Source organism: Dermacentor albipictus, chromosome 3 (genome assembly GCF_038994185.2).
Source record: "Dermacentor albipictus isolate Rhodes 1998 colony chromosome 3, USDA_Dalb.pri_finalv2, whole genome shotgun sequence".
NCBI lineage: Eukaryota > Metazoa > Arthropoda > Arachnida > Ixodida > Ixodidae > Dermacentor > Dermacentor albipictus.
Window position 1 is genome coordinate 177,393,628 of NC_091823.1, and position 26,380 is coordinate 177,420,007.

The window sequence follows — 26,380 nt, forward strand, 5'->3', positions numbered from 1 at the left end:
CGCTGTTATAGGCTTTAAACCTCCATGTTGCTAGGAACATGGAGGTTTAAGGAAGTCCCGTTACAGTCTTTGACGTCGGGAAGTCCTCCTGTATATTACTGCCTTGTACTATATCTTGTCTTTTAATAATAAAACCTCATTCGTTCCTGTGTATTTGTGTGACCATATCCTGCGTGTAATATTGTTGGACGCAAAGCGCCACTGCATATATCCATCGAACAAAAGAGATTGCGCCTCCGACTGCGAATCCGCACAGCATCTGATAATAACTTCCTTATGTGCTTGCCAAATAGAAAAAGGTTTGCTTCCCGCCTTGTGTTCTTCGTAACTGCGAGCTTAATGTGCGCTGTGTTTTTTCTTCTTTGTTGTTGCCTTCTTCGCTTGCGCCACATTTTCTCCTATAAGGTTTAGCGCGCAACTGTCTCAAGTGATCGATTACTGATTTATTTTCGTTAACTACATCGTTGATTGTAATCGTTAACTTTCCCAACACCCTCGGTCCGCTCCCTCTCCTTCAATACCACGCAGACGGGCCTGCCGCCTCAACGGTGGCTGTGGACCCAGTGAAGGAAGGTGCCTTGCTGGGTAGCTGGCTTGCTCGTCACATTCCGGTCGTGCTCGTCACCTTGGGAGTTCACGGCGCCCTGCTCATCGAGTGCACACCTTCGGGGACGACTAAGGAAGCGGCTGGTCACCAGGTAACGCGCACGCTTCATCTTTATACTATTAACCATGGTGGCTTCATACAAAGGCGCTACTTCTCGTTTGAAGCGATCAGGGAAGCAGAAAGAGATGACACAGATGAACCACAGTGTGTACGTCCTTTTTGGCTCGACAGGCCTTCGACAGCACCTCCACAAAAGTCGTTTCTTAGTGTGAGACCATATTGAAATCATGAGTGAGTAGATCAAAATTACAGTTTTACAATAGAGAGTATATAGAATCAGGTCCCGCACGTTGTCACCAACATATCAACCAAAATGAATGAAAATGAAGAAATAACGACGACACTATGGAACAGATCGAAGATGCAATCAAAACATTAAGTGAAACCTAAGGTGTTGAATGATGATTGTGATATGGGGATAATATTGTGATTATTGTCAAGGCAAGGCAACGATAATACGCATATATAAAAACTTTGGAACAATGACCAGAAAAGCATACGTAAAAAAACCTAATATAATCAATATCAAGAAAATAGGATAAATAAGTCAATTAGAAACACATACAGGCAATCACGTATATCAGGTACTTCGTTTTCAGGTTTTATGTTAGTTAAAGTTCACGGTGTAAATATGTAGAATTATTTTTAAACAGAAACCGGGAGGAAATCGGGGTTCTTGTTGTGGCAGCCGAAGATTCTGAATTTGGCTGTAACTTCCTCGAACTAGTAAGCCAAGCAATTTTCCCATTTTGGACACAAACGTTTTATCCAAACAAGGAGAGCCTGTTCGAAAGCCATTTGGCGAACTTACCTGCAAAAGTCCTCGCCTGCAAGTAGGCCTTATTTCTACATTGAGAACACAAGGAAAACAACAAAGACAAAGTGTTACGTGTTTTGCGATGGCCTGTTTACTTCGTTATTCTCACTTCTTTTCTAACAGAGAAAAATGAGCAACAAATGTTTTGGCGCAGGGGCATGCTTTGCAAATGGTATGGTATGGAGAACTTTATTTAGGTCCTGAGGGATCAGTCTGGGACTCATGTGGGCCGCCCCCACGTCGGTACAGAGAGGCTGGTGTGATGCCTTTATTATTTTACAGGCCCATGATTGCATACATTATAGTTCGCATTTTCAACAATTCTCTGCCCATCCTTGACCTGTTGGGCCGTTCGCGCTTTGCTGTCGTTTCTTTTTCTTTCTTTTCTTTTTTGCCCTCCCACTTTTGTAATGTGTGTGCACTTTTCATTATTTCTTTTCTTTTCATTGTTTTCCTATATTTAAAACCTTTCTGTTTTCCTTCCCCATTCCCCAGTGCAGGGCAGCAAACTGGATATCTATGTTAACCTGCCTGCCTTTTTCACCTCTTTTATCTCTCTCTCTCTCTATATATATATATAGTTATCTCTTTGTTGTGATGTCCTACTGCTTGGCGCTGCAAGCCCTCGCAATCGCAATTATGGAACACAAACTACTAGCCTTGAAAGTACCGTAAGCTGGATTCACGTGAGCGGACAGACCGCTGATTTAGTCTGTAGACAAGCATGACGTGTCTCAACTAGAAGGAATCGTGCCGCTAGCAGATCGTCTCCGTCGCCCTTCTGTACGGAATGATATATGGTCATGTAATGCTTGTCTCCTAAGTACACGACGGGGCAATTGGCCCCGTCGTGTAAAGAATTATGGTACGACGACTATGGCATGATGGTGACATTACTTTCAGTGTTACCCAGGCCTACGGCAAGCGATGCCACGATTCTCACTATGTCCGGTGTTAGTTTCACACTATGTCTGGTACCGGCCAATCGTGCGGTAACGACAACAGTGCGGGCACGATGGCGTGATGACAGGATTTTTATTTATTTATTTATTTTATTTAGTCATACTGTTAACCCTCACTTGAGGGTCGTTACAGGGAGGGTCAGTAATACATAGAACAAATATTGAAGATCATTTGTAGTAGAACATTTGTAATACATAGAACATTTGTAGAAAAAGAACACACAGCTACATGCAAGGAACAAATACAAGCTATACAGTGTGAGCGAAATACTTGTCAAGGCCAACCTCAAAATCACTCATAGCATTTTTTTGTACCACATCATTCGGTAATTGATTCCACATTTTAATAGCGTCAGGAAAGAAAGAAAAGCGGAATAAGTCTGTTCGAGCTGATATTGGTTGCACGAATGTACTGCGTGTTGTTCGTGGTAGCCTTTTGTGAAAGAGCGTCAGATAATCATCCTTGTTTATTTTCACATGTGCGTGTAGTATTTGAAAAAGCAATTTCAATCGCTGCTTCTGCCTTCTTAATTCCAGTGGTTCCAAGTTACATATTTTTAACATTTCAGTTACCGAGTCACGTCGTCGATATTTAGAGCAGATAAAGCGAACTGACATTCTTTGAATTCGTTCTAGTTTATGTTTTAAAACCTTTTGATGTGGGCTCCACACAGCACCAGTATGACCCACGCGTTGGGCAAGACAGCAGCCATGCAGCTGCGGTAAAGTCGAAGAAAAAAACACTTTCATAAAGAAAAAAGTTGCTAGAAGCAAATAACCTTTCGGTGCTCCCAAATAAACTACGGCGTATTTACCCCTCATCGCTAGATTCGTTTACAGAATCCTGCATGGTCCTGGGTAGAACTACCGACACTAGAGGTAAACATTACGTAAACTCTCGCGCTATACGCAAGAATTTCGGCAAGCTACTGGAAAAATTGGAGGACGCTTAAGCTTCGCCTTCAAGAGTGGAACGCGACAGCGTTCCCATCGACCCGCCAAGGGGTATAAGACAATGCGCTACGGCGCTGGGATCACTTACGAGGCGCCCCGCATCGGACTTTGCGGCCACCTATCACACGGAGAGCGTCGAGCAACGCAGCGTTCGGCGCGGCAACGAAACGTGCGCCTGAGCAAACGGAACGAACCAAAGAACTCGGTGTCTCGGAGGGGGAAACGATCTACGCCTGCCAAACGTCGTGATCGGCACGGGCAGAGAGATACATAGATAGTAATCTAAAGAAGGGAACGGCGCTTGATTCTGCAACCCGCGTAGGAGCACGGCGAAGCGTCGTCAGGGGAGAGGGAGTCGGGGCCGGTCCGCGCACAGCCCCAATGCGCGCATGGTGCGCCACCTGTCGGGGCAGCGCCGTACATTGAGAGGAGGGGGTCTTCTGTGTTTGCCGCAAGATGGCTCTGCGTGTGCGGTAAGCGCAGAATAAATTTAGCGGAAACGTACTTCGCTACTCGTGTAAATGCGACTTGTGTAAGTTACATGCTCATAATTACCGATATACACCGCAGTATAACTTTCTACGGCACGTTTTTAAGGCAGCACCGCGTTCACTAGAAGCGCGTTTGTACCGCTTTCAAGCATCGAACTCGTGGCTGAGTGGTAGCGTCTCCGTCTCACACTCTGCAAACCCTGGTTCGATTCCCACCCATCCCATCTTGGAAGTTGCTTTTTATTTATGAAGTGCCTGCCGTGATTTATCGCTCACAGTCAACGCCGCGGACGCCGACACCGACGACGACGAGACCGGCTTTTCTGCGACACGAGCTCCTTAACGCTATCGCGTTAAAATGATAAGAGGCACTCCTACAATGTGAAGAAGCATGTACCTTGCATGCGACCGCGGCGCCAAATACAATGGCAGGCAGGACGCGCCGCACACGACCAATGTAGGAGCCTTCCGCCAAGTGGCCATTGCCCAGTAGCGTTCCATCCTTGGCCAATCTGCTGTATTAGTGGTACACATGCCACTCTCATAGAAGAAAGAGAAATTCGCGTGGCGCATTCGCAAGGCACAGGTTACACAATGAGTATGTCCGGAATAAACGACAAGTTGTCAGTCAGTGCTCGTGTTGTAGTTTTTCGCGTGTCTCCTCTTCGTAGTGATTCATTTGGTCCGGGGCTGGAGAAATAAATCGGTGGTTCGCTTCTCAACTTTCGTGATATCCCACAAGTTCGGTTACGGTTAACTAAAGCCACTGCAGACTCTCATGCATTTCGGCATTTTGTTTTCTGGTTCTTTTTCCCTTTATTTTATATTTGTCTGTACATTGTGGCAGCTGTGCTTGCTAACGTGCGGAATGCTACTATGAGTACTTTTTGTTATTGTGTAACTGGCATTTATTGTCTGGTTTGAAATTGTTCTGCAACAGAATTGTGTTTCCAATTTGTGAAATCTTGTGCATTTCTGCAAAATGAAAGCTGTTGTTCTTACACGCAGCTTGAAAATTACCCCATCAAAAAGTTAATCACCTCCTTTTGTCATAGCTCGCCGGCAAGGTCATGTATTGTCGAAGAATTGAATAAATGGATGAATGAAACAACAACTGGCTATACACTGCTCAGTGATTGAAACTCAATACTCGCAGCACGTGACTTCTGGCAGTTTTCAAGTCAGTGGTGGGCGCTGGGGACACCGAGATGATACATATCTGCGTCACATAAAATCGATAGCCTTTGTAATGCATTGGGGCCGCATTCAACCCCTTATCGAATCATCACCTGGGGCGCAATAAACCCCAGCCACCATGCGGTCCAAGTATCGCGCTTCAATCGCTGAGCGGTGTACACGGCCGGAAGCTGTTATAAGTCAAGGAACGAAAACCGTTGGTCTTTGTCAGTGGCCAACGCACATACTATTTGCTCCCTGGCACAAAATGGCTACGAAATATACATTTCGAAAAACTAAATTATTTCAGAAGTATTTTTAGTGCTGGCCACTCGCTGTGTTCAGGTATGCCCGCCATTGGGAATGTCTCTAGCCTGTATGTTCTAATGATTGTGTCATTGTGTCGTTGTGTGCATGATATATAGTTCCCCTTGTTCGCCTATCAGGTGCTTATCAGGGCTTGTCAAATTGCTTCCTTTTACAAGTAGCACGAAAGGAAAGCTGCTGCACTATGGTGGTAAAACTGCTGTGCTTGATAACGGAAGCTCGTTCATGTGATGCCAACATGGATATAGTTTTCCTTTTAGGTAATATTGGTGCTGTGCTCGAAGCAAAATGTAATCAATGAACAAATAAGATCTGTCTGATTCATATCGCATGAATGTTATCCGCAGATCATGGGTCGGAGTTTCATTGGTGTCATGAATGATCATAGATTATTTGTGCTTCGCTTTGAGAGAGAGCTGAACGCAGCAGGGTGAGCTAGCAGGATGAGTGATAAGTGGATTAAATTAAACGAAACTTGCTAAAAGAAATTTAAAGAATGCGAACTTGAACAAGGGAGAAGCGCGATATAATGTTAATTTAACGCACTACAAGTTACACGGAATTCTTCATATTTGTCTCTCTGACGAAGAAAAATAAACGTGCGATGTGTACATTGCTAGAAACATCTCATTTTATCGTCTGTTACGATGGTATATAACTCTATTTTTGACATCTCAAGATTTTCAGTGGCAGTTAAAAAGTTACATAGGACTTTTCATCATATATTTGGATGTCATGAAATGAAGGAAATACTGTCAAATTCTGAGCGGCACACCGATGAGAAGGTTGGCTTCATCGATGCTTCTTTTAACAAAGAGAGAAAGGTGTTTGCCATAGTTCTCGTGGACAATGAGGGCAGTGTCAACGCTGCTACCGTTCGGACTGATAGGCCAGAGGTCGCGGAGCAAGCGGCTATTGCGCTCGCCCTGGTTGACAGGCCTTTTTTATATAACGATTCAAAGTCGGCCGTTGGGGCATTTGAGAAGGGCTAGGTGGCTAAGGTTGCTTTTAAAATTATGCAGACATGTGAGATCTCTTAACACTACTTACGTTGGTTCTCTGCTCACCCTGGGATGATCGAGGGAGCCCCTCCGAATCTCAATGAGTCCGTTCATGAGGCAGCGCGAGATCTTACCCTCCGCTCTGCCCACCCAACGGCATGGCGGTACTCCCCAGGAACAGAGACTCCCCTTCCACATAAAATGAAATCACGAAGCATTACCTTCTCAATCGCAGGGTTTACGGTTTGCCGCATCGTAAACTAAACAGGGCTCAGGCACTTACATTACGCTTACTACAGACTGGTACTTATCCTTGCCCACGGAGACTGAACATGTTTTATCCGGAGACGTATACAGAGCCTTATTGCCAAGATTGTGGTGCTTTAGCCACGCTCGAACACATGCTCTGGTTTTGCGAAAGAATTGAAGACTCGGCGATCAAAGATGCGTCCAGGTGGGAGGCTGCACTTCGCAGCCCGGACTTAGATGAACAATTCTGGGCTCCCCAGCAGGGTCACGACGTGGCCGTGAGGCTTGGCCTTCCGGTCCGGACGTGGGAGCGGCCCGCTTAGTGGTTGATTATCACTACTTGCAGGACCAAATAAAGTTTTCATTCCACCCTTCCTTGCGAACATACGCCCGATCTTATTCGGGTAGGATGATCCCTCTTTTTTAAACGCTCAGTGCATGATAGCTGGGACAGCCTTCGTGTGCTTCCCTCCTCTTTTGTCATTGGGTACGTATTTAGATATGTGTGATATTTATCTGCGTGAACCTCTTTGGCCACAACCTGCGGCCCTCAGCCCCCAGCAGCCGCGAAGCAGCTGACCACGGTGGCGGTCAGACCTGCGACGCAGCAGAGGGTGCTAAGAATCCCTGGCTCAGGACAGGCCGCCATTGGTAATGTGAACCCGGCAACGTTTAACCTTAGAACGTTATCTAGTGAGGCGAGTCTAGCAGTGTTATTGGAGGAATTAGAGGATAGTAAACGGGATATAACCGGGCTCAATGAGGTTAGGAGAATAAAAGAAGCATATACAGTGCTAAAAAGCGGGCACGTCCTGTGCTACCGGGGCTTAGCGAAGAGACGAGAACTAGGAGTCGGATTCCTGATTGATACGAATGTAGATGGTAACATACAGGAATTCTATACCATTAACGAGAGGGCGGCAGGTCTTGTTGTGAAACTTAAGAGATACAAATTGGAGGTCGTCCACGCCCCTACATCCACTCATGGTGACCAGGAAGTCGAAAGCTTCTATGAAGACATGGAATAGGCCATGGGTAAAGTCAAAACAAAATACACTATAGTGATGGGCGACTTCAATGCCAGGGTAGGCAAGATGGAGGCTGGAGAAAAGACAGTGGAAGAATATGGCATATGCTCCAGGAATAGCAGGGGAGAGTTATTAGTAGAGTTTGCAGAACAGAATAATATGCGGATAATGAATACCTTCTTCTGCAAGCGCGATAGCCGAAAGCGGACGTGGAAAAGCCCGAATGGCGAGTCTAGAAATGAAATAGGCTTCATACTCTGCCCTAACCCTGGCATCATGCAAGATGTGGACAAGCTCGGAAAGGTGCACTGCAGTGACCATAGGATGGCAAGAAATTGAATTAGCCTAGACTTGAGGAGGCAACGGAAGAAACTGGTACATACGAAGCCAATCAATAAGTTAGGGGTGAGAGGGAAATTAGAGGAATTCCGGATCAAGCTACAGAACAGGCATTCGGCATTACCTCAGGAAGAGGACCTTAGTGTTGAAGCAATGAACGACAATGTTATGGGCATCATTAAAGAGTGTGCAATAGAAGTTGGTGGTAACTCCGTTAGACAGGATACCACTAAACTATCGCAGGAGACGAAAGATCTGACCAACAAACGCCAATGTATGAAAGCCTCTCACCCTACACCTGGAATAGAACTGGCAGAACTTTCCAAGTTAATCAACAAGCGTACGACAGCTGACATAAGGAAGTATAAGATGGATAGAATTGAACATGCTCTCAGGAACGGAGGAAGCCTAAAAGCAGTGAAGAAGAAACTAGGAATAGGCAAGAATAAGATGCATGCGTTCAGACAAAGCCGGAAATATCATTACTAATGTTGATGAGATAGTTCAATTGGCTGAGGAGTTCAATGGAGATTTACACAGTACCAGTAGCACGCACAACGATAATGTGAGAGAGGATAGTCTGGAGGAATTTGAAATCCCACAAGTAACGCCGGAAGAAGTAAAGAACGCCTTGGGAGCTATGAAAAGGGGGATAGCAGCTGGGGAGGATCAGGTAACAGCAGATTTGTTGAAGGATGGTGGGTAAATTGTTCTAGAAAAACGGGCCACCCTGTATACACAACGCCTCATGACCTCGAGCGTACCAGAATCTTGAAAGAACGCTAACATAATCCTAATCCATAAGAAAGGGGACACCAAATACTCGAAAAATTATAGACCGATGAGGTTACTGTCCGTTGCCAACAAAGTATTTACTAAGGTAATCGCAAATAGAATCAGGAACACCTTAGACTTCTGTCAACCTAAGGACCAGGCAGGATTCCGTAAAGGCTACTCAAGAAGAGACCATATTCACACTATCAACCAGGTGATAGAGAAAGGTGCGGAATATAACCAACCCTTATATAGAGCTTTCATTGATTACGAAAAAGCGTTTGATTCGGTCGAAACCTCAGTCGTCATGGAGGCACTAGGGAATTAAGGTGTAGACGAGCCATTTGTAAAAATACTGAGGGATATCTATAGCGGATCCACAGCCACCGTAGTACTCCATACTCCATAGAGAAAGCATCAAAATCCCAATAAAGGCGTCAGGCACGGAGTTGGGATCTCTCCAATGCTATTCACAGTGTGTTTACAGGACGTATTCAGAGACCTGGTTTATGAAGAATCGGGGATAAATGTTAATGGAGAATACATTAGTAACTTGTGATTCGCTGATGATATTTCCTCGCTTAGTAACTCAGGTGGCCTAATTCAACGCATGCTCACTAACCTGGAGAGGCAAAGCAGAAGGGCGGGCATAAAAATTAATCTGCAGAAAACAAAAGTAATGTTTAACAGACTGGGAAGAGAACAGCAGTTTATGATAGGTAGCGAGGCACTGAAAGTGGTAAGGGGATACATCTACTTAGGGCAGGTAATGACCACGGATCCGGATCATGAGACTGAAATAATCAGAAGAATAAGAGTGGGCTGGGGTGTGTTTAGCAGGCATTCTCAAATCATGAACAGCAGGTGGCCACTATCCCTGAAGAGAAAAGTATATAACATCTGTGTCTTACCAGTACCCACGTATGGGCCAGAAACCTGATGGCTTACGAAAGGGGTTCTGCTTAAATTGAGGACGATGCAACCAGCTATGGAAAGAAGAATGTTGGGTGCAACGTTAAGGGATAAGAAAAGAGCAGATTGGGTGAGGGAAGAAACGCGAGGTAATGACATCTTTGTTGAAATCAAGAAAAAGAAATGGGCATAGGCAGGACATGTATTGAGGAAGCAAGATGACCGATGGTCATTAAGGGTTACGGACTGGATTCCGCGGGAAGTGAAGTGTAGCAAGGGGCGGCAGAAAATTAGGCGGGCGGATGACATTGAGAGGTTTGCAGGGACAACACGGCCGCAATTAGTACATAACCGGGGTGGTTGGAGAAGTATGGGAGGGGCCTTTGCCCTGCAGTAAATTGGCATAATATTGCCGAGCGAGTAAATGAGACGCCACGCACATTTGCAAATGAAGCCAAATCGCAGAGCTCATTCATAAAATTCGCGTCGGTTAAGCGGCATGGTCATACAATACAAATTTTAGACTTTCGAACATAATTCTTGTCACTTGGTGTTGTAACCTCAATCTTTTTCTGACAAGAAAAAACCAATATTTTACTGAAACGCGGTTTATTCAGAACAATAGGTGCACCATGGTCTATCATGTTTCGCAATCGCCAGACATGCCTTACGCGATTTTCTGACAAATAAATCGCATGAGGAGTTTCTGGCGCAAAAAAAGAAAAAAAAATGTTTGTTTATGTTAGAATGAGACTATTTCTGTTCGGCATAAATTCACGCTACTGGCAACGACTCCGATAGCAATACTTTCACAGGGTTATAAAAATAATATATTTTTAAGAGAAAGAATGCACCGGAAAGCCGGTGAACAATTTATTGTCTCTGTGTTTTCGTTTTGGTGTGTATTAATGGGGTATGTGTCGAGCACTCCAGCTGGTTGTTCGGTCAAGCGCCAGCAAACGTAAGCGTCTTAATTTTCTTGTTTCGGTTCTAGATGCGTATGATGAGCTTAAAGAAGAAAATATTTACAGAGATACGACACATGCTCGCCGGCATTCAAATATACACGCGCCCACGCACACACAAAAGCACGAAAATGTACGCACGCAAACATGCACTCACACGCTCACACACAAACAGAGATACGACACATGCTCACCCGTATTCACAGTTACAGGCGCCCGCACACAGGCACAAAAATGTACGCACGCACACACTAACACAATCGCGCACACACACAGATACGACACATGCTTGCTCGCACGCATTCGCATACACACGAACACGCTCAAAATTGTACGCACACATGCACGTTCACACACTCTCAAAAGAACGCGCACACACAGAGATACGAGTCATGCTCGCCTGCATTCACATTTACGTGCGCCGAAGCCCGCACACACGTTCGCACACACTCACACAAACATACCCACACAGAGATACGGCACATGCTCGCGCGTATTCACAGTTACACGCACATGCGCAAAATTGTACGCACGCACGTACGCACCCGCTAAAAAAACGCACACACAGAGAGATGCGACTCATTGTTGCATCTAACTGTTTCGCGCGCCCCATAACGACTAAATTGAGGCGAAGCGCATATATATATATATATATATATATATATATATATATATATATATATATATATATATATATATATATATATATATATTTAGTGTAAGCAATATTGCCGTACTTCTCCGTTTTCATTTGTACATAGCCATCATCATCTTCCCTGTTCTACTTCTTCGCGCATGAGCTGGGGCGTCGTCTTTCTTGGAATAATCAGCGCTGGACAACATGATCGGTCTCGATATTATAAAGTGGTGGAGGTACGTGAAGACCCCGACGTCCTCTCGCGTTCCCGTCCTCCCTGGAGCTCCGTTCCAGTCGCCGCCTGCGCCCGACTACCCCTACAACGATGGACACTTCAAACATCGCCCTTCCGGCGCCTCTAACCCTACCACACAGACGACCCCGCCTGCGGCGCCCTCTTGGACTGTGACGAGCCCTCAGCGCGATCCCTCTGTCTTTGCGGGGCTCCGCGGTGATGACCTGGACGATTGGATCGACCACTACGACCGCGTAAGTTCTTGCAACAAGTGGAACGACACCCAGCAATTAAGGCACGTCGCATTCTACTTGACCGGTGTTGCCAAGACGTAGTATTTCAACCATGAATCCGACATCGCGGATTGGTCCACGTTTACGTCCAAGCTGCGGCAAATCTTCGCTTCCTCGTCTGGCCGTGCAGAAGTCGCCAAACAGAAGCTGGGAACGCGCCTCCAACTTCCACAAGTGTCTTACACCTCATACATAGAGGATGTCTTGGCTCTGCGCCGCCGTGCGAATCCCAGCTTGACGGAAGCCGAACGCGTTCGCCGCATCATAAAAGGCATTGGGTCTGTCGCGCCTTAATCGTGCAAAATCTGGCTTCTGTCCAAGACATCACGTCCACGTGTCAACGCCTAGACGAGCAGCAGTCCATTCGTCTTCCACATGACAGCAGCGATCCTCAGGTTCCCCATTCTCCAGATCTGCGTGCTCTTATCCCCACCATCATCCGCGAAGAGCTTCAACTACAAGACCTAAGGCGTCCAACTGCTGCCTGCGCCCCAACCCCCACCTTCGCCTTGCCCGAGTTCGTAAAGCAAGAGTTGACAGCAATGACTACACCCACGACGCATCTTGCTCCGGTGGCACGCCCCACACCTACCTACGCGGATGTTGCTTCGCTACCCACACCTACCATGACCTCCGTGTCTACTGACGTCTATGCCTATGACCATTTGGCTTCGATGGGAACCAGAGCACTTGCTGCGCCATCTTACCCTCAGTGGCGTTCACCTCATCCTATTTGTTTTTACTGCGGTATACGCGGCCACATATCTCGCTTCTGCCGCCATTGCCAGCAGGATGAAAGACGACGCTATGCAGAGCACGAGAGAGACCGCACTCGCCGACCAGACGCCTACTATCCCGCATCCTACTCGTTCCCTCAACGCCGTTCTCCGTCTCTTCCATCTGCTCCCAATCTGCCTCATAGTTCCCGTTCGATCCAGACGTCGTTCTTCATCGCCTTACCGGCGCTCTACATCACCGCTTCGCCCCACTTCCCATCTCGTCGACCAGCACGCGGAAAACTAACTGTTGCAGTTTTTGGAGGGGAAACTGCTTCTTATCGGTCTTCAAAAATTCCTCATGTTCGCCAGGCTAACATGCTTTCTGTAACTGTCGAAGGTGTTCGCGCGTCAGCTCTCATCGATACCGGTGCCACCGTTTCTGTTCTTCGTAGTGATCTGTGTTCCCGGCTCCGGAAAGTCAAAACGCCCTATATTGGGCCTATTTTGCGTGGTGCTAATCATGCATTCATTCACCCCGACGGACAGCGTACAGCTCGTGTTCTCATCGACGGCATACGCCACCATATTGAGTTTCTCAGCCTTCCAACATGTATCCATGAACTTATTTATACTGGGTTGGGACTTCCTACATTCTGCTTCAGCTGTCATTTCATGTAGAGAGGAAGTTGTCTATATCACGGATACAGTGCTTGCACCTGTTACGGACTCTTCACTTTCATGCGTGAACTTGGCCATCGCTGCAGACTACGTCCTGCGTCCGGGCAACAAAGACGTTGTCGCCGTAACATCCAGTCAGATCGCCGACGGAGATGTGCTAGTTGCCCCTTCTTCCCGCTGTACTTCTCGCGGAAATTTCATTACCACCTGCCTCGTCTGGTTCTCACGTGGCCGCGCCCTTCTGTGAGCGTGCAACACGACCCCAGATCTAGTGATGCTCCCCAAAGGGATGACTGTGGCAACCCTCGCTGACACTCAACCTATCTCTATAGTTACGCTTTGCCCTTCCTCATCGCCAGCACCAACCTCAGGTTAGGATTCTTCTTTCCCTCCTCCAGCCGTTCTTGGTTCTGACCTAACAGCCACGCAGACCGAAGCCTTACTGGTGGTCTTGGCAAAGCACCAAGCCTGTTTCGATAGCTGTTCCCCTGTGTTGAGCCAAACTTCTGCGGCTACACACCGCATCGGAACAGATGGTTCCGCTATAATACGACGACGCCCCTATCGTGTATCGCCGTCCGAACGCAAGATAATTGAACAGGTTACTGACATGCTTGCGCGGAAGATAATACGACCTTCATATAGCTCATGGGTATCTCCTGTGGTTCTGGTAAAGAAAAAAGATGGCTCCGTTTGCTTTTGCGTCGATTATCAAGCGCTCAATAAGATCACATGCAAGGACGTATATCCAATACCTCGAATTGACGACGCTTTGGACACACTACAAGGGGCGGAGTATTTCTCCAACATTAATCTTCGATCAGGATATTGGCAAATTCCGATGAACGAAGCTGACAAAGAAAAGACGGCATTCGCTACACCAGACGGGCTTTATGAATTCAACGTGATGCCTTGTGGCCTTTGTAACGCTCCTGACACATTTGAGCGCATGATGGACAACGTACTTCGGTGTCTAAAATGAAAGACCTGCCTTTGTTATCAGGATAATGTCATTTTTTTCGTCTGACTTCAGCCAACATCTTCATCAATTAGACGAAGTTCTCAAGTGCAATGCAAATGCTGGTCTCCAGATCAATACAAAAAAATGCGAATTTGCAAGCAAGAGCATAAAAGTATTGGGCCATGCCGTCTCAAAAGATGCCATCCAGCCAGACCCCGAAAAGATTGGTGCTATTCTTCAGTTTCCTCGCACCCAGCAACAAAAAGACCTACGCAGTTTCCTCGGCTTGGCGTCATATCTTCATCTATTTATACGCTACTTCGCTGCAATAGCAGCTCCTCTACACAAGCTACTAGTTACCGGTGCCTCTTTCACATGGGCTAGCGACTGCGAGTCGGCTTTTCAAGCTCTTAAGCGACATCTTACTTCCGGACCAGTGCTTCGCCACTTCGATAATCGAGCCCCCACCATACTCCATACTGACGCAAGCACACAAGGTATTAGCGCAGCACTTCTGCAACGTAATGCAGCCTCTAAAGAGCAAGTCATAGCATATTCCAGCCGATACTTTCTCCAGCTGAGCGGAACTGCACCATTACAAAGGAAGAGTGCCTTGCTATCGTTTGGTCGATTCAGAAATTTCGCCCATACCTTTACGGCCGCCACTTCACCATCGTCACCGACCATCATGCTCTGTGTTGGCTGTCATGAATGAAAAACATGTCAGGACGCTTAGGACGCTGGATAATGCGCTTGCAGGAATATGACTTTACAATAACATACAAGTCTGGAAAAAGCCATCATGATGCAGACGCATTGTCTCGCTGCCCCCTCTCGCTCTCTCCCGGTAATGCACCGTCGACTTCCGCACCACGTCGTTCCGATGCTACGCCTGCCTCACACCAGCTGTCGCTAAAGCCCCTGGACCAAGTTACACTTTCATCACCGTCTGATTACGTGTCGCTTCAGTGGGCCGACTCCAGCAGTCCAGCTCTTATGGATCGCCTTAGTGGGTTCACCGAACCACCCAACAGCCGCTTGCGACGACAAGTTCGAAAATTCCGCCTTCAAGATGGCATGCTACATCGCTAGGTTTACCTCCCAACAAGTCACCAGTGGGTCCCAGTTCTGCCTCGCTGCCTTCATCTGCGAGTATTAGAGGCACTTCACGACGACGTATCGACTGGCCACTTAAGCTTCCACAAGACTTACGACCGCATCAAGACCCACTGCTTCTGTCCTGGACTATCCACAATACATTGCCTCTTGTGCGTCATGTCAGCACCGAAACCGCTCGACATCCCCTCCTGCTGGTTTATTACAACCCCTCCCTTGCCCGGACGCACCTTTTGAATTTGTCGGTATTGATTTGTATGGTCCCTTGCTGTTGACACCCTCCGGTCACCGTTTGATTGAGACCTCGGTTGACCATTTAACAAGATATGCCGAGACTGCCCCTATGCGATCCGGTACCGCTTCTGGGGTCACCGACTTTTTCTTGCGCTCCATCGTCTTGCGCCACGGGGCTCCTCGCGTTCTTCTCAGTGACCGTGGCAAGCCATTCATTTCCCAAGTTCTCGAGGAAGTTCTTCGGGCCGCTAATACTGTCCACAAATCTACTTCTACCTGTCATCCGTAAACCAACGACCTTACTGCGCGCTTCCACCGTACTCTGTCTGACATGATTTCCATGTACATCCATCCTGACCACACTAACTGCGATAAAATTCTTCCTTTTGTGATATTCGCATATAATACTGCTATTCAATGGACAACCGGCTACAGCCCTTTCTTCCTTGTATATGGACGATCTCTTTCCACCATATTCGACAGAGAATTCTTTTTAGCACCTTCTTCGCCTAATGTGTTGCTTCTAGAAGATTTTGCTGCCCAAATCGCACATTGCCGTCAAATCGCCCGGGAAAGCACAGAAGCTATCGAAGCTGAGCGCAAACGTCACTTCGACAACAAACGCAGTGACGTACGGTTTCACCCTGGAGACCAAGTCCTGCTTTCGACTCCAGTCCGCACTCCAGGCCTCTGTGAGAAGTTCGTTCAAAGCTGCATTGGCCCATACACCGTTGTGCAGCAAACATCGGCAGCGAACTATCTCGTCCGCCCAGTACACTCCGTCACTGACCGGCGCCGCCGGAATGCCGAAATCGTTCATGTCTCGCGGATGAAGCCGTTCACTCACCGTTTAGATAATCTCTAATCTGCGGCCAGGCTGGCCGCTTCCATGACGGGAGGAAGGAAGTGTAAGCACTACTAACGTACGTCGTCGTTTTCATTTGTACATAGCCATCATCATCTTCCCTGTTCTTCGACTTCTTCGCGCATGAGCTGGGGCGTTGCCTTTCTTGGAATAAACAGCGCTGGACAACTTGATCGGTCTTGGTATTATTTCATATATATATATATATATATATATATATATATATATATATATATATATATATATATATATATATATATATATATATATATATATATATATATATACCCCGGAGGCAACGTCTCCTCTTCCTTTATCCAGCGGAGCACATCTGGTGGAGGGAGTGGCGACTGCAGCGGCGTCGACGGTAGCGCCATCTGTTGGAGCGCGCCTGCGGCGTTGCTAGGCAACGGCGGCTCACGGTCGTTCGTCGGCCACGGCATATGGCATACGGCATACGGCTGCCTGCATACGGCATACGTCGCGGTGAGCCTAAATGACTCGCTGGCTGGCGTAGTTAAGCTTTCGCTTTAAAACAGGCGAGAAACAATTTGCCTGACGAAGTGGTGGACTAGTCCTAGACCACCACTTTCAAGGGGGAGGAACAGATTGTCGTCCCACATCGACTCACAACTCGAACTCCAAATAAATGTTGCAATACGCGATGCAGTGCCACAAGGTAAAGTCGTGAGCAGTGCAGTACTCGCAGCATATACATAAGACGGGAAGCTAAGAACACGTTACACACTGCAGCACGAATGAACATTGACAGATTCCGCCCTCGCCATGAATTCACTTTACGTTGAATTTTGCCATCTTCTCCCGACCAATGAGCGTTGCTATTTCTATACTGTGAGAGCGGCACATCTAAATAACGCATATCTCTTTTTCCATTGAATGCCTGCGTACTGTGATGACATTGTGGCCCATAATCTAAACCAAAAACTCTTTTCAAAGTTAACGCTTGCACCAGAAGCAGCACAAAATTCTTCTTTAATTGCAAGAGCACTCTTTACACACTTTATATCGGTACAAAAAAAAGGCCACATCGTCTGCATACGCAAGAACCCGAACTTAATTAGTCGGTAATTTAAACCCTTGGAAATTTTATTCTTTAAGAATGCTCATACGAAGTAGCTATAAATACAATCAGAGCAGAAGCGGCGACAAAGGGCATCCTTGTCGTACTGTCGATACAAGCCTACTCAGATCGGATAGAGAGCCATTCACTATCAGCCTCGTTGAGCCATTAGCATAACATATCCTGACATCTCTAAGGAGCAGGGAGTGAGTGAGTGAATGAGTGATTCACCCTGTCGAACGCCTTAGCCAGATCTAGCTGTACCATTGAAACCTGTCCAATCCCCTCAGCTACACACTCTAGCACTGATCTCGTAACATGAATGTTCGTCTGAATAGACCGGCCCCTGATGCCGCATGTTTAATGACCACCGACCACAGATCTTACTACAACTTGCAAACGGTTAGTTTTTACCTTTGCAAAAATTTTTGAATCCACATTGCATAAAGAGATAGGCCGATATCAGTGGACTTTTTGCAATTTAGTCTCATCATTGCTTTTGGCTATAAGGATGGCGTGTCCTTCGTACATTGTGGCGGTTAGGTACCCTACTTCTCAGGCCTCACGGTACGCCTGAAGTAATAATGACGATAAGAGGGAATGAAAACACTGGCAAAATTCCGCAGTAAGGCCATGCGGGCCGGGCATCTTGCCCTTCGCTAACGATTCGATACATGTAGTTACGTAATTAACATCAATGTTTTCATTTGTATAATCCCTCATCCTGATTTCACTGGGGCAGCAATGACACAATTTTTTTTGGCAGCATCTGTATCCAATGGCTTATGGCCTCGAATTAGTTTTTTTATAATGTTCGAAAATGCTCTAGTTATTGGAGTAGGCTCATTAACAATTATTCCACCATGCTCTATATAAAGTATTTGTTTAGACAGCGCGTGTGAGCGCTCACCAGCTGGGGCCATACTGCAAGGCTGTTCTTCCAGGAAACGCTGCTCTCGAGCACGCACTAGTGCACCTCTGTATTTTTCTGTGTTCAAGTTTGTAACAGTGCCTTGACCTTATGAATATTGTTATGGAAGGATAAAGGAAGAAAGAGGAAGATCCGAGACGCTGGCTGCTTCGAGTTGTTGGTGGTCAGCCATCTAGTCTACGCTGACACACCCTGCATATATATATATTGTAAATACATTCTTCATATACTCCTCACATCGCCGTAACATACTGGTGAGAGTTGCAGGGTACCACGACGGGAAACGGAGCTCCACAGTGGACGTCGCATCACCGTCCGCACCATGAATGACGGTGAGCACGCGGGATCAACCTCGTTGCCGCTCCAGCGTCACCATCGCCAGCTACGTCGCTGTCACCTTTGGTTGTCATGGTGCAAGCCTAGGATCCTGGAACTTTTTGCGGGATGGATGGCGCCGACGTTGAAGAGTGGCGGCCATGCATGAACGCGTGAGTGGAATCAACAGATGGGACCCTACGCTTATGCTAGCTAACCTGTTGTTCTACCTGAGAGGCACAGCAAAGGTGTGGTACGAAAACCATGAAGAGGAGCAAACTAGCTGGGACCATTGCAAAAATAAATTGACAGAGTTGCTTGGAAAACAAGCCCGCCATAAAACTACCGCAAAGCAGGAACTGGCCTCCCATGCCCAATACTCTACGGAGTCCTATGTCTTGTACATCCAGGACGTGCTGGCACTTTGTCGTAAGGCCGATCACGACATGCCACAAGCTGCGAAGGTCAGGCACGTGCTTAAGGGCATTGCTGACGACGCGTTTAACCTGCTCATGTGCAAGAGCTGCTCTACAGTTGTCGCAGTCATTAAAGAGTGCCGACAATTCAAGCAGGTCGAAAGCCGACGCGTCTTGCAACCATTCGCCAGACTTCCCAATACTGCCGCAACGTCGACGTGTGAAGATCAACCCACACAGTAGCATGCGTCGCCATCAGAGGACGTGGTGCGAATCGTTAGATGTGAACTGGATGCCCTGGCGCCCGCAGCTTTGTGTTCGCGTACCCCTGATGCTACCACACTTTCAATTCCCATGGTACAAGCCATCGTTTGCCAGGAACTTGAAAACATTGGTGTACAGTCTGTGTGTGCTGTCGCCAATCCCAGAGCTAACGAACGCCGTCCTCCTATTTTCGCTCCACCCCGACGCTTCTCTCCACGTTATCGCAACTCGACTGAGAGGAGAACTGCAGACGACCAGCCGATATGTTTCACCTGTCGCCGCATTGGTCATGTCACCCGATACTGTCGCAACTCGTGGCCCTCAGTACCTCGCACGCCAACAAACCTCAGCCGTTTTGATGGAAATGCCCGCAATGTTTCACCCACCGCCGAGTCTACAGCACCGACATTTCTGCTCGGAACACGTGGTACATCCGCTCACCGTCGCCGGGCGGACACCAGTCTCGTTCAGCGCAAACACGTCGCCCATCTTCCGGTTCGCCGTAGCCACGTCGCTTTTCGTCCCCTGTGGTGTTTGGCCGCATCACTCCTTTGGAAAACTAGGAAATGCAGCCCTTGGAGGTGGTGCTGCATTGCCGACTACTGCAGCAAGTCCGCTATCTGTGCCCACAAAGAGAAGCTTAATTGACGTTAAAATAGACGGCGTACCTGTCCAAGCACTCATCGACACTGGAACCCACGTATCTGTGATGAGTGCTAGCCTACGTAGACTTTTAAAAAAAGTCCTCACCCCCGCAGCTGCCCGAGTGCTTCATGGGGACGATGGCGGCGTGCTGGTCGTACTTGGAATGTGTACTGCGCGCATAAGTATAGCCGGCCGCCCTGCTTCTGTTCTCTTTGCTGCGATAGACCACTGCCCTCACGACGTTATCCTTGGATTGGAGCTTTTAGCCACTCATTCTGCTCTCATCGACTGCGTAACCGGCGTTCTTCGGTTAGAACTGCCTTAACTCGCCGATGCTCCGAATACCGCCTCACTGCGCTTATGCTCGCTTCAACATGTGCGTGTGTCACTTGAGGCAGTACTTACGTCACTTTGACCGCTCAACCACATGTTCCTGATGTTGAATATGTGCTTCGCACCATGATCGACGTGCTTTTGAAGCGGAACGTTGCTGTTCCGCCTTCGTTGGCCACGGTTACTAATAACGACGTCGTTCTACCGCTTCTGAATTTCAGCCTGTGCCCTCAAGTGCTTCCGGAGGGCAGGTTCTTGGACAGCGTTTCTAGTGATTGCGAATTTGACATTGAGTGTCTGAATGGCGAGAGTCGCTTATTAACGCCAATTGCTGCTGGCAGCACTGGTTTCTTAACGGATGAGGTCGCAAAAATGATTGCACCTGACCTTACCTCTGCTTAGGCCATGGATCTACGCCTCCTGCTTGAATCGCACAGTGACATCTTTGATTTTGGCGACAAACCTTTAGGCCAAACATCTGTTGTTCACCACTGTATAAACACCGGGAATATGAATCCTATTCGTCGGCGTCCCTATCATGCATTGCATGCTGAACGCCGACTCATCCAATGAGAAGTGGACAAAATGCACCGCAAAGGGGTCATCGAGCCATCAAGCAGCCCTTGCGTTTGGCTTGTCGTCCGTGTAAAATAGAAAGATGGCACGTAGCGTTTTTAGCGTCGATTATAGCCAGTTAAACAAGATCACGAGAAAAGACGTCTACCCACTACCACGCATCGATGACGCCTTAGACTGCTTGCACGAGCTAAATACTTCTCGTCCATCGATCTTCGATCCGGCTATTGGCAGATTTCCGTTGATGAAATGAACCGTGAGAAGGTGGCCTTCATCACGCCGGATGGTTTATATCAGTTCAAAGTCACGCCCTTTGGCGTATGCAATATGCTCCTACGGCATTTGAACGTAGGATGGACTCTCTTCTGCGGGCTACAAATGGACCACCTGTCTTTGTTACCTTAACGACGTTATTGTTTTTTCTCCAACGTTCGGCAGCCACCTTACCCGATTCGCTGCAATGCTTGCGATCTTCCGAAAAGCCGGCCTTCAACTGAACTCCACAAAGTGTCAATTCGGGTGCCGTCAGATCACCGCGTAGGGACACCTCGTTGACGCATCCGGTGTCGAACCAGATCCGGAAGAAGTTTGCGCTGGAGGCAGTTTCCCTGTGCCACGTTCTGCTTCTGACGTGCCCTGCTCCGTCGGCCTGTGTCCTCACTTTCGCCGTTTCGTCAAGAACATCGCCGACGTTGCTCGGCCTTTGACAGATCTTCTAAAGAGGAACACGCCGTTCTCATGAGGCCCGGAACAGGCTCACGCGTTCGCCACTGTCATCGGGTTTCTGACCACCCCTCCCATACTTGTCCACTTTGATACATCGGCACCGACCGAAGTCCATATTAACGCAAGCGGCTATGGCGTTGGCGCTGTTCCCGCCCAACACCACAATGGTACCGAGTGGGTGATCTCTTACGCCAGCCGCCTGCTGTCACCTGCCGAGAGAAATTACTCCATCACCGATCGGGAGTGCTGGGCTTTAGTTTGGGCTATCGCCAAGTTCCGGCCATATTTGTGCGGCCGCATGTTTTTGGCCGTCACAGACCACCATGGACTCTGCTCGCTATCTTCCCTACGCGACCCGACTGGATGGCTTAGTCAATCGGCTTTGTGGCTCCAGGAAGTATCATTTTGCGTCCATTACAAAACTGGCCGCCTCCACAAGGACGCTGCCTGCCTCTCGCATCACCCCGTAGATCCTCCCGATCCTGTTGCGCATGATCCGGTGACCGGCGTGATTGCTTTTACTGACATGACCAAAATGTGCGCTGAACAACAATGCGACCATTCCTAACAATCCATCATCGCCGGAGTGCGATCTGACAGCACTGACGCCGCGTACCAAATGCTTTTGCTGTATGACGGCATCCTCTACCACCGCAATATCAACCTTGATGACCCCGAGTTGCTCCTTGTCCTTCCTCGTGAGGTGCGGCCCCTCGTTGCTGAACAACGTCACGATGCACCGACGGCGGGACACCTTGGAGTTTGGCGTACATACGACCGCGTACGACGCCGGTTCTTCTGGCCGGGCCTCTACCACGCTTTGCGTCGTTATGTCACAACTTGCGAATTGTGTCAGTGCCGGAAGAAACCTACGTTGGCACCTGTAAGACGACTCCATCCCATTGAAGTTCCCTCTGACCCGTTCATTCGTGTAGGCTTTGACCTGCTCGGCCCTTTTCCGACAACTAGAGGGGAGATGTATATCACCGTCCCTACAGATTACTCGACACGCTACGCGATAACAAAGGCGTTACTGACTAGTTGCGCAACTGACGTCACTGATTTTATGCTTCAATACGTCATTCTCCACCACGGTTCACCTCGACAGTTACTCACAGACCACGGTCGCTCGTTCTTATCTCGGGTTGTCGACGACCTCCTCCGCTCTGGTGCCACCGAGCACAAGCCGTCCACCACCTACCACCCACAAACGAACGGTCTCACAGAACGTCTCAACCACACAATCACAAAGATTCTGTCGATGTGCGTCTCCAACGATCACCGCGACTGGGACGCCACGCTGGCTTACGTGACGCTCGCGTATAACTCGACCGGACATGACGCGGCAGGATATTCGCCCATCTATCTCTTGTATGGTCGCGACCCCACACTGCCGTTTGACACCATCCTCCCTCGCAGCGAATACAAAAAGAGCGTTACGACCACTGCCATCGCAATGTTAAGTTCGCACCAGGTGCTTGGGTGCTGCTGTGGTCACCATGTCGTCGGGTTGGCCTCTCCCAGAAGCTTCTGTCTAGCTACGCGGGGCCTTATGAAGTCCTCTGCCAAGTTAACGACGTAAACTACGAGATTTCGCCTCGACACTTTGCTGCATCCTCAAGTAAGACGCTTGTTGACGTCGTGCACGTTTCGTGGTTCAAGCCATACGTCGCTCGCAAATCTTCGCCTGCCATGCGCCGTGACGGCGCTTCGCCACCCGGGGGTCGTGTTACGGAAGGATGAAGGAAGAGAGAGGAAGATCCGAGACGCTGGCTGGTGCCTGTTGTTGGTGGTCAGCCATCTTGTCTACGCTGACGCACCCTGTATATATATTGTAAATACAGTCTTTATACACTCCTAACATCCCCGTAACAATATCATCAATATATTGACCCGGATGTTGACATTGAAGGTCATGCAATTCACTCAGAAGTCTATACAATGCGTTGTAATTATTCTTTTGTTCAAAGGCCAATAGTGATGATTCATCGATACCTATAATTTTAGCTTCCTGTTTGAATAATTCCCGCACAGGAAAGAGTGGCAAGCCCTCGCGGCATGACACATGAGCTATAAGCTCAGTAACACGCTTTAAGAAGCACTCACGTGAAAGTAATTGGGTATTAAACTTCCACAAATCCCAGCGCATACGCCGACTTTGGTACCGACGGCTGCCAAACGATGCTGAGACTAGGCAATGGTCACTAAAGAATATAGGGTCACAGTGTAACTATATATAAGAGATGGCGCGCTAAGTGAAACGTAAATTCGACCTAGCCTTGCATGTGAGGCACCCTGGAAGTGCGTAGATCGACATCCCGCATTTTCATTGTCGCCAATGTCCTCAAGCTGATGATCACCTATCAGGCGTTGCAACGCATCACTACTTGGATCATGTCTCAGCTTCAGTGATGTGCGATCTTGCGCGTTACATAGACAATTAGTCTGCAAAGAGGACCAATGCACGATCAATACCGAAATGATGTTCTAGAGATAAGAAGAAACACTCGCCTTCACGTAACATGTTCGAGGCATAAACACGCACACATCTAAAGCTCATACCAGTGATATCAGTATCGCAACAGGTTAGGCGCCCTTCGCTATCTGTAAACGAATGCAGCAAATGACATGGTAAAATTTTCCTAACAAATGACATACAACTTGCGGAAACGCCTACTGCATGGCTGACACAAACATTATACTCAAATAGGAATGGAGATAGAGCTACTTCTGTGTTTTAGTCTGATTCAATCTTTCTTTCTTTGATAGCAGCAATATCTGATTTTGTATTGCGTAACAGATGAAGAAGCTGTACCTGCCGTCACTTACTTCGTAAGCCACGAGCTCTTAAAGTACCAAAATGGAAGGGAAGAGCACCCGCCATGATTACATTTGTAGGTGCAGCGTTTAAACGCTGCTCCAGAGGTGCACCACTCCCTTCTTGATGAGGTGATGCACTATGGACCTTTTGATGCACGTTAACACAAGGGACATCTGCAGGAGTAGGCGTTCCCCGGAGCGTTTTTGTCAACTTTGACACTTTCGGAACGCGAGCATCCTTTCCCGAGGGCGATGGACTGTCAGACGTTGCTGGACGCTTCTTAGCGGCCTGGTACATCGATCCAGATTCCGCTAACGGCGGGTGATCTTGAACTGGTGGCGATTCTGCCCATGACAGAATTGGTTCGTCGTCAGGCACCTTAGTCTCATTCTCGCTAGCAGGCTTCTGGCTAAGGCTATTGTCAGCGGGTGATGGCTTGATCTGTTCTTGTCAATGAGTCTCAGGAGCGTATTACCAGTTGCATCCACAACTTCGCTCACGTCCATTAGATGATCGGTTATGGTATCATCCTCAGCTGGTCTATTTCCACGAAACTTAGCGTAGGTTCCGTTGCATGCATCTGCAGAGTGACCGTAGCGGTGACATTTACTGCAGCGCGGTGTTCTATATTGTCGCCTAATGTGCCCAACTCTGTCGCACCAGAGGCAAAGTGGTGGTCGGCCACGAAACCTGATAAGGGACTGGTGGCCGTATATGCTCAATAGATGTGGCATATTACTGGCAGAAACTCCATGTTTCAGTGTAAACACCATGTCTCGGTTAGTCATTTGCCATCCGTCTATGCCGTCGCATCGCCACATCTCTCTCGTATGTGATGAACTGCACTCTGTCATATGGCTCTAGCGCTTCAACAATCCATCTCTATTCGAGCTGCGGAGGAATGAAAGAAGCTTGATCCTGATATTTTTACATTCCGGGTCTGTGACAAGGCACTTGAGGCCCTTGACCAACAACTCGCCTTTGTCGATAAGTTTCTGTTTCGCGATGCTGTTAACTCATATCCCTAACTACAAATGGCTCATCCGGTATTGTCAAGCGCCGAGGATATCAGTTGCATTTAGCATTGAAAGGAGTGCATCGCGAAAGTCCAGGGCCCGATACGACCACCCTGCCAGGTCAGCTTGCAGGAAAACTAAATTGAGAACGGTGTTGTTATTCGGTAGACGAGGGAGAACGACTTTATAATTACCGGAATCAGTAGTTGACGGTGGTTGTGATCCTCGGCCGAGGGCCGATGCGCTGTTTCCAGCGGAGCTCTTCGCAGACGTGGCCGTTCGAACAAGCCTCCTCTTGTTCTCCCTCAGCCATGGCTTCCAGCGTTTTCACAAGCTATACACTCGGGTTTTTATATATACCACGAAAACTTGCACGACTGTCATTCGAAAATCGCTTTTGGGAACAGTGTTACGCCATACGCTTCAGTGACTTTTATGATAGATGCCGTAGTTTTATTACAGCTACGGTTTGTGTATAGAAAATCGAGCACAAGTTTTCGTCTTTTCCATTGGCTTCCATTGCTGAATCGTTAACCCCTCTGAGAACAAAATTGTTTCTTGCCAGTTAGTAATCACTGCATTTGGCTCGTGTGGCTTGCTCAACATGTCTGTCATGTGCCTTTTTCAATAATCAACCTGCAGCTCTTGTTATTCGCGAAACGCCCGCTCGTTCCATTGAAAATGTGCTACATTCGTGCCGGAGTCACTTGGAGCACCAGTTGGTACGTGTACAGAAAAGCTTGATAAGTATGTGGTTCAGGTGCTTGTTTTCTGCTCGTTCTTTATTGAAACGAATGGAGTTCTGCATGTGGCACGTATGATTGCAAATGCTGCATACTACTGGGTACTTCACTTT

At 47.9% G+C, this 26,380-nt stretch overlaps 1 protein-coding gene across 1 annotated transcript in view; it reads left to right on the forward strand.

The window, feature by feature from the left end:
* Window positions 1-26,380, forward strand: part of LOC135900526 (uncharacterized) — a 1,275,659-nt gene that overhangs the window by 1,229,663 nt on the left and 19,616 nt on the right. Inside the window, exon 17 of the mRNA XM_070536290.1 lies at window positions 529-698. Coding sequence (XP_070392391.1) covers window positions 529-698 — 170 coding nt within the window. The remainder of the gene's footprint in view (window positions 1-528; window positions 699-26,380) is intronic.